The sequence below is a fragment of the Salvia hispanica genome, chromosome 1 (genome assembly GCF_023119035.1).
Source record: "Salvia hispanica cultivar TCC Black 2014 chromosome 1, UniMelb_Shisp_WGS_1.0, whole genome shotgun sequence".
Classification (NCBI taxonomy): Eukaryota; Viridiplantae; Streptophyta; class Magnoliopsida; order Lamiales; family Lamiaceae; genus Salvia; species Salvia hispanica.
This window is the reverse complement of record NC_062965.1, coordinates 27,163,457-27,172,735: the sequence shown is the minus strand read 5'-3', so window position 1 is coordinate 27,172,735 and position 9,279 is coordinate 27,163,457. Positions and strand designations below refer to the sequence as shown.

The 9,279-nt window shown below is 38.9% G+C and overlaps 3 protein-coding genes and 1 pseudogene across 3 annotated transcripts; 1 reads left to right on the top strand and 3 right to left on the bottom strand.

Moving 5' to 3' along the window:
• On the top strand, positions 1 to 1,099 carry LOC125206232. Its single transcript, XM_048105518.1, has one exon. The coding sequence runs from the start codon at positions 201 to 203 to the stop codon at positions 933 to 935; it is 735 nt and encodes a 244-aa protein (XP_047961475.1). The 5' UTR covers positions 1 to 200; the 3' UTR covers positions 936 to 1,099.
• A 1,648-nt stretch (positions 1,100 to 2,747) lies between these two features.
• LOC125202559 (CBBY-like protein) lies at positions 2,748 to 5,356 on the bottom strand. Its single transcript, XM_048101016.1, has 8 exons — positions 4,961 to 5,356; positions 4,091 to 4,161; positions 3,845 to 4,003; positions 3,669 to 3,735; positions 3,419 to 3,514; positions 3,284 to 3,330; positions 3,087 to 3,167; positions 2,748 to 2,998 (listed from the first exon to the last, which is right to left on the bottom strand). The coding sequence occupies exons 1-8, from the start codon at positions 5,354 to 5,356 to the stop codon at positions 2,875 to 2,877; spliced, it is 1,041 nt and encodes a 346-aa protein (XP_047956973.1). The 3' UTR covers positions 2,748 to 2,874.
• A 55-nt stretch (positions 5,357 to 5,411) lies between these two features.
• Positions 5,412 to 7,160, bottom strand: LOC125203092 (annotated as a pseudogene).
• A 156-nt stretch (positions 7,161 to 7,316) lies between these two features.
• On the bottom strand, positions 7,317 to 8,546 carry LOC125192934 (TPR repeat-containing thioredoxin TDX-like). Its single transcript, XM_048090612.1, has 4 exons — positions 8,460 to 8,546; positions 8,149 to 8,329; positions 7,513 to 7,871; positions 7,317 to 7,406 (listed from the first exon to the last, which is right to left on the bottom strand). Exons 1-3 carry the CDS (start codon positions 8,544 to 8,546, stop codon positions 7,543 to 7,545), a joined length of 597 nt encoding a protein of 198 aa, XP_047946569.1. The 3' UTR covers positions 7,317 to 7,406; positions 7,513 to 7,542.
• Positions 8,547 to 9,279: the final 733 nt, after the last annotated feature.

Sequence of the window (9,279 nt, the reverse complement as noted above, 5' to 3'; positions counted from 1 at the left end):
ACATACACACTCTCTCTCTCTCTTCTCGCTCTCTCACACATACTGAGAGATCACATAGAGACACGCAAAACACACACAAAAACACACATACGTTTCCATTAAAACGCGTATTTCAAATCGAAAATCCTGAATTCTCAATTGAGAGAGCTCCATGCACAATCACAAACCCTAACCAAAATCCCCAAATCACTGATGCAGCCATGAAAACCGATCTCCAAAAACTCACCTTCATCATCCTCAAACCCTTCATCCTCTTCATCATCCTCTCCCTCTCCATCTTCGCCTTCCTCTCCATCCAAGCCACCACCCGCCGCCCCCCTCCCTCCCCCGACCTCCCCTCCGACCTCAAGATCCGCCCCGGCTACTCCTCCTACGACTCCTACCTCCAGCGCCAGCTCAACAAAACCCTCAACCCCAAGCTCCGCCACATCTGGACCACCCGCGATTGGGACCGCAAGGTCTCCAAATTCGCCCAATTCTTCTCCGATCTCCAGCGCCGCGACCTAATCTCGAACTCCTCCAGATCTCTCTGCATCGGCGCTCGCGTCGGCCAGGAGGTCGCCGCGCTGCAGCGGATCGGCGTTCAGAATTCGATCGGGATCGATCTCGTGCCCTACCCTCCCCTCGTCATTAAAGGCGATTTCCACCACCAGCCGTTCCGCGACGGCAGCTTCGATTTCGAATTCTCCAATGTTTTCGATCACGCGCTCTACCCCTGGCAATTCGTCGGCGAGGTCGAGCGCACGCTGACGCGCGGCGGCGTGTGTGTGCTGCACGTGCTGCTCTCACGGCGGGCGGATAAGTATTCGGCGAATGATCTGTTCAGCGTGAAGCCGCTGGAGGAGATGTTTAAGAAATCGGAGCTGATTGAGGTGAGAAGCATTGATGGATTTGGATTGGATACAGAGGTTGTGTTTAGGAAGATTAGGAATTGATTTCGATTGAATCTGTTTTTGATTTTTGATTATTCTTTTTTGTGATTACGAAGATTATGCTCTTCGATTCTTTCAAATGTTTACACAGTGTTTAAAGATTATTGTACCAATCAATCAATCAAAAGGTGGAATTCTAATGGTAAAAGAAGAAGATTCTTCTTGTTCTTGCTCTTGTTCACAGTAAAAAGATTCAGTTTTTGAAGAATGAAGCTTTAGGAATAGCTTAAACCAAAAATTAATACTCCGTCTAAATAATTTAATTTGGAGTAATTATTTTGTATTTATGAAGTGGATGAAGTTAGATACCAGTCCAACTGTACTATTATTGGCTGTTTAATTTATGCAACTACATTTATTTATTACTGTTGCGTGAAAAAATGAAAATAATTTATGTAATCAATCAAAATAAGTTAGTTGAGATGATATATCAAGATGGGATGAATTTGGATTGGCGTGACAACTAATATCACTAGGAATTTGGATTTATTCCAAAAGTCATGAGAAATCGATGTGTTTGTGAATATTAAATTAGAGTTTCATGAAGAAGAGAATATCAAAATTAATTCCTTTATTGGACCCACTGTCACGGGAGAGATTGAATATTTAGTTGTATTTTTTGCTTTTGGAGAGAGAGAAAAAGGACAAGATTTCTATAAGAAAGGCAAAATGAATTCGGCCCACATATTTAAATTTTCTGATTTTTATATATGTTTTGTCGTCGCACTTTCTTGGAAAATGATTGTATTATTTGTTGTCTACATCTAAAAAATAAAAATACACGTACAACGGTTACGTTGCAAAAATGCTTTAATAATAGGTCATTAATCATAAAACAATATCGTAGTAGCATATTACATTATCTTTTTCATAAATTGAAGGGCTTTAGATCATTTCAATTGAAGGAAATAACTCACTTTTATAAACATTCCATAATCTACTTTAAATAATTTCACACACACAGACGTATAAGTGTGTATGTATTGAATAAAAGAGCTGGCAGTAACATGGTTCATTTTCATTTATTAATGTCAACCTATCCAATTTAATGCTAGTTGGAAATTCGATGTCGGTATGCTTCCTTTTGCCTTCCACATTTAATTCTTCAAAATCTATTAAACCAACCATTTAATTAATTTTATATGCCAGTTTAAGTATAGTCAAATTATCAAAATAAATCCTAAATTTTAGTCTACAAATGGGCACCTACCACATTAGGTAGAGGAATCACTGTCGGGCCGGGCTGTCGGGCGCCGGAAATCCACATAGCCCATTATGTCCCAAGGCCCATGATATGTCTTTATTGGGCCGGATAGGCCCACATGCCGAAGAAGACTTGGACATATTTTATTTTCTCTTTTTACTTTTTCGTTTACATTCCTTTTTTTTATTGGCATTTTATTTCATAAATGTCTGTTATCATAAAAGTAATTATAAATTGCAACCAAATCTAAATAGCTGAAAACAATCACAATCATGTAATGTTATAGTCTTGAACATGTAAATCTCCATTATGCTATTTTTCAATTCTATGTATTTTGTTTAAAATTTTAATAATTTATTTTAATATTGTAAAACATAATTTAAATGAATATATTTAATCAGAGATGGATAACAAAATGCATAGTCTATGAATAGGTAAAAGTCCGGTCTTGTTTGTGGTATGTAGTAATGTGGATTAGAGTTTTCGTGCTCTGGCCTTGAAATATGACGTGACACGTGAATAGTATAGGTCTGACCCGAATTTATCGTCTGAGTTATGAGAATTACTTGTAATTTGCCTTCATCTAAAGACTTAGTTACAAGCCCCAAACATATAAATTAAACCCCATTGCTTTCCACCAAAACAATTATTACAACTCGGCCATGTTTATGTTAAAGAAGAGCGAAAAAAACATCAAGAAATACAAACTCAGACAATGAATGAAGACTTGAGTTTTCTTTAACTAACATATTGTTTCTCAAGGAGGCTTCCACAGAATGCCAAGTCAAACCGCTCCTCCGGCGGATCTCCGATGAAGTCGAAAACGGCATCCGCCTTCTCAAAATCCTCGTCACCCGTGTACCTAAAAAGCACACGGGTGTTATTATACAAAAACGTGTCAAAACAAGGTTATATTATTTCAAAATATCGTGAAAAAGAGTCGAGCTTACCCGCTCTTTGTCACGATACACGTCATTCCTGCAGCTTTGGCAGCTGCAAGGCCAATCCCACTGTCTTCAATGACAACACAACTACAACAACCACACCACCACTTTCGTAAATTCGATCAAATCCAAGAATTTCATGGCTCATCTTAGATGATGATACGACAGCGTGTTTTTAGAGCGAAGGAAGTTGTACGTTTTACCTTGAAGGTTCGACACCTAATGTCTCTGCAGCTAAGATATAGATTGCCTGAAAAAATGCCATGGGTTAAAAGCTACAACACGAGCTCGTGGCAGTTAAGTTGCCTTATGATAAAGTGATGAGACGAGAGGCTTACTGGATCTGGCTTCTTACGAGGAACCACGTCTCCAGCGAATATCTGAATCTGTTCTGCTCTCTCAGCTCCTAACAAGAATGAAACTACAGCAGACACCTAAAACTCACCACAGATATATATGTTTGATCATTAGTCACACATCAAAATTTCATAACAAAATTATGCCAAATTTCATAACAAAATATCAAATATCACATTTCCTTATCATCTCAATAAATGAAACAGAACCGAAGAACCTGATAGTGCATACCGCCTTCTCATTCGATGTGCTGCAAACAGCAACCTTCACTCCATTCCCGAGAGCCTGGTCTACTAACCTGTCGGTTTTTTGAGTTCAGTATACGAATCTTGAGAAGGATAGCAACTAAAATGCTCCAAACCTGAACTTTGCATTATCAAGACTCGCTAATAATAGAGGAACCTTACTTTGCAACACCAGGTCGAAGAGGGAGCAGTTTTTTCTCGATCAGTGCCATAAATAGCTCAGTCTTTCGCTTGTGAAGAGATGCGATGAAATCCTTCCTGTCCTGTTCAGTCGTTGGTGCCTTGTCTGGCCACCCGACCTTATTGAAGTAGGCCGTCATCCTGGATTCCGAGAACCACAAAAACAAGCCATTCATACCAATGGTTGATGATCACAATCTTGAAAAACAACATTATTAGTGAATGTACCTCTCTTTTCCTCCCCCGATTTTCAGCAACTCGCCGTACAGATCCACGTCCCATGTTACTCCCAACTCTTTCTGCACAATCAAGAGTCTCTTAATTCCACACCCTAATTTTATGGAAAGTTCCCAAATGAAAACAGACATAAATAGGAGCAGTAGATCAATAGCAAGAAAACAATGATCATTCATCACTGATATCAATTAATGAAACAACAAAACATTTTTATCACTGTCTCCCTGATATTGGGAAGCCCCATTTAGTCATAACTACAAGCAAATTGACCTAATTTTCAATCCATTGAACTTACAGAAACCCAATTCACCTCCTATCTTCACAAATAATGAAACATCTCTCTCTCTCTCTCTCCCACTCACACACACACACAATAATTGAATTTTAAACATCAAGAATGAAGTATCCAAATGAAATGGAGACAAATACAGGGTAACTAGCAAGAAATCAGTTGATCTTCCACGACACTGATATCGATCCTATGAAACAGCACTACAATTTTAACATTGTTTTCCTAAAACTGGGAAGCCCTAATTAGTCATCACTACAGCAAAACTTAACTTCTTTTCAACCAAATGATCCAAAAAAAACCCAACTCACTTCACCTTCAGATAAAATCATTCTTGACAAACAAATACCATATGTCTATCACTGTTTCCCTAAAATTAGGAAGCCCCATTTAGTCATAAGTAGAAGAAAACTTAACTACTACTGAATCAACTGAATTTGAGCCAAAAGAAACCCAATTCACCTCACCTTGACAAAACACACTCTTCACAAACACAAAACAAAACCCTCTCTCTCTCTCTCTCTGGCTCTGTCTCACACACATACACACAAATAAGGCAAGTAGTATAATACTTCAGCAAAAGTGTCGTTGAAAGAAACGCGGTGGCCATCTTTCTCAGTGTCAACCAAGACACCATCACAATCGAACAAGAGGGCTTTTGGAAGAACAGACGGTGCAGCAGATGCCATGCATTTCACCACTCTCAATCTCTCGCAGCTTCTTTTCTTGATCGATATGCCAAATTTCGAAGCTCCCATTACAGAACATGATGTTGATGATGGTAAAAATGCAGTCTTTTTTGCAAAGATGAGATTTTTCGACGAAGATGAGACTGAAGTTGCGAGTGGAGGAGAACAGATGGCGTTAGCTGCCATTTCAATTGCAATTTCTCCCTTCCTTTTTTTCCTTTTCCTTGTCTTTGTTTCCTTTGTTGGTTGAGATTTAACGGCCATTTCTTTTGTTTTCATGTTTCAAAGTGTTATCCAATTCCATCCATGTTTGAGGCCTTGAGCTGATCACTGGTGATAAAAGTTGGAGGGTATAATGGAGATTTTACATAATGATGTACTATCATGTATCTGCTGCATGGATTACAATTTTGTGGGTCTAAGAAAAATCTCTACTTTTCAAGCTAATCACCAAAACAGAACTAAACAAGATCGCTAAAACATTAAAACTCTTCTTGGCAGTAAACACAAAAACCAGAACTCATTTTAATCTCTCTCTACCTTGGTAAACAAACAAATCAAGAATGTTGTTGTAATGGCAGTCTATGCAGTGTGCTCAAGAATCATCTTTTCAAGTAAGCTCATCCTCATCTGGAGCTCTTCATCAACCACTCTTCCATCTTTCCACAGATAGAAACTCGGGATGCTTTGAATTCGCCACTCTGCTGCTGCATCGCGCGCCTCATCAATGTCGACTTTCAGGAACACCACCTTGGGGTATTTTGAGGCTAGGCTTGTGAATATCGGACCAATGTGGACGCATGGGCCGCACCATGTTGCAGTGAAGTACACTATTGCAAGGCGAGACGTCTTTGCAGCAGCGTCCAGCTTGATCTTCAGGTCCTTAGCAGAGGCGACACGAATCACTTGCCCTGTAACACAAATTTATCAAATAAACCAACTTCAGAAATCAGAACTAGAACCTTTTTTTTGCAATTTTCTTCTTGCGAAAGTACTGAATTGTAACGCGAAAACCAGTAAACTTACCATCCTTCAGCAGTGAAGCAAATTCAGCCTTTCTCTGCTCCCTTGCTTTTTGAAGCTTTTCGTATTTTTGGCGGTGCTCTGCAATCTTCTTACTATTGGATTCCACCTGAAAATGTTAAAACCAGGACTGTTTTTACATTGTTTTCACCTTCATAACCCTTGAGATTATGGAAAAACATTGCTAGATTATGCAAATTACCTTCTTAAGCACCACAGTAGCCTCTCCATCGAAATCAAACTTTGATGCTGTATGCAAATCTCTTGCAGCATCTTCCCACAAGCCCAACAATCCTTTTGCCATACCTCGAGCTATATATCCTTTACCTAATTCATCGTTGATCTACCATAACATCGAATACATTAGAACAGATTATCCTTAAGAAACAAACCGAAATGTTCTATCCAATTCCTCATAGCCCCTTATCACAACAGATATACCTTCAACGCAGCATCAGCATCACGGATTGCAGCGTTTGGTTTCTTTAACTTAACGAACATACTAGCAGAAAAAAGAAACTTCTCAGATGATGCAAAACTGTCACATAAAAACAGAGTTCAACGTATTTGGAGGTCAGGTACCTCTGCAAGCATACAACATTGATGATTTTGGATTCAATACCACCACTTCTGTCAGGAGACTTATAGCTTTATCGAGATTTCCTAATTTTTGCAAGCATGAAAAGGATAAACTCTAATTTTGTAATAGATCTGCGAAAAAATAACTACACTAATGTTGAAAAGGCACCTACCTTCAAGAAATGCTGCATCCATTGCCATTGATTTTTGCACTAGGGCTCCTTCCCGATCTGCTTCACTCACTTCAACCGAAGGATCGCCCATCTAGAACCACAACGAGAAAATGTAACTCTATGATTAAATAACCATTAAATACCTAACACACCTTTGAGTCGCTAACCTGAAGCGGAGGGTCATAGTCCGGCTCCACAACATCCGAATCATCCAATTCAACATCAGACTCGATAATTTCCATCTCCAACGAAAGCGCTTTGTCTTTGTTAGATTCAACAGTCTTCAGATGCTTAGATCTCAACATTTTTGCCTTGTTTTTGTAGTTTCTTAATTAAGTTTCGATCCACTTTAACGGAAGTAAATGCTGTTACCTGACAGATTAACTGAGAAATTGCTCCAATAATTGCAGGTTTACACACACACACACACACACACACGAAGTGAGAGAGAGGATGTAGTTTTCAATTGCAAATGTTACCCGCGTCTTCAACTCTCCAACTAACTTTTAAAAAGTAGTGCCTCTGCAATACGGTGTCGTTGAGGCAACTTATTCCTTCCAAAGTTATAAAATGATGAACACATATGTTCAATTTAGAATAGAGCGCATCAGATTTGGAGCAAAAAATTTAGTCCCAAAAAAAGGTAGATAGTTTCAACACATTTAATCATCCTAAAGGGGAGGTCAAGATTCATGAGGCATGCTGAGCAATCTTCTGCTTGAGCACATTTTTGTCCACCGTGACGAGCTCATCCACCTCCTCACCATTTCTGACGAAGATGAAGGTCGGGATGCTTCTGATGTCCCATTCAGCAGCAACCTCTCTAGTCTCATCGATGTCCACTTTCAAGAAAACGACTTTTGGGTACTTACCAGCCAAGCTAGTGAAAACAGGGCCGACGTAACGGCAGGGCCCACACCACGTTGTGGTGAAGTAGAGAACTGAGAGCCGAGATGCCTTTGAAGCAGCATCGAGTTTCTCATCCAGCTCGCTACCAGAATGAATCAGGATGATTTCTCCTGCAAGCAAACGTGACGAAATTGGCTAAGACGCGTATCAAGGCTAAGAGTTTAAGAACACTAAAGAGCTTGAGTTTAATGGAACCTAATGCAATTCATTCAGACCAACTTTTATCGTATGCCTAAGTTCAGTCGTAGATGAGTATACGAAGAAACAAGATATAAACGAATCAGTATGAGAATATAACTTCCGAGAAGAACAAATATTCATTGACTAATAGTTGAAACATAATTACTTAAAACGAAAAAAAATTAGACAAAAGTAATGTGAATATACCATCTTTTAAAACAGAAGCAGCTTCAGCGATTGCGTCCATAGCTTTTGCTTTTGATAACTGAGCAGCTTCTTGATTATCTCCGGACTCAGCAATGTCTTCATTTGAGATATCCTCCGTTGGTGCATTGCGCTTCCTTGAAGCAAACGGATTTTTATCTTTATGGGCCTCACCGTCATTGCTCTGCATCAGGTTTTACGTCATCAGTGAATATAAAATAACCACAGGTCATGCATATAGGAAACAACCGAGGCAATAATGTTAAGATGTGGCCTTCCAAATTTGTCAGATTATTGTTACACTCTGATGTTACCGTGTATCTTCCAATAGCAGAAACACATAAACAAACCCCGCAAAGATCATCAACGACTAAAGTTAAAAACAAGGTACTAGCAATCATGGTTCCAATAGAGATATTAAATGAGACACGAAACATGTTCATTTATTAAGACTAAAGAATCAGTCTTCCAGCATCCACAGCACCACACGCTGCTTAGCTCGCTAATATGACAATTTTTTCATGTACTTTACACGTGGCTCTTCCACGTTGTCACCAACATAAATATCGAGCCAATATATAAACCTCGTGCCATTTCCAATCTAAATATCTAATGATGAATAAGAATATAACTTCTGCACAATTTATCACCAATGAAATACATATGCTCAGAGATTTAACAAATTGGAAGTCATCAATGATGAAAGCATAGAGCTAGACAGTGTCAACATTGGATAACATTAAGAGTTCATTCAACTTCCGATTTTCGCAAGTGAAAAAACCATCAAACCCTATTCTTAATAACTGTTAAGATCGGTAAAAGATGTTCATTCTATTCAATAATTCTAATGTACAAGGGTTACAGATCTTATATAGGCTAAACATTCTCTATCTATGGTAAACCTAAATTTACATTAATTGGTATTCTATCTATGGTATATTACAATTCCATATCAATCACATATTATACTCCTGATATCTTGTGATTTCTTTCCAACACTCCCCCTCAAGTTAAGTAACGGGGTTCCCGATACTCAACTTGCACAATACTTCTCGAAACGACTTTGAGTTCACTGCCTTCGTCAAAATATCGGCTAGTTGATCTTCAGACTTGACATACGGCATCTCTACTATC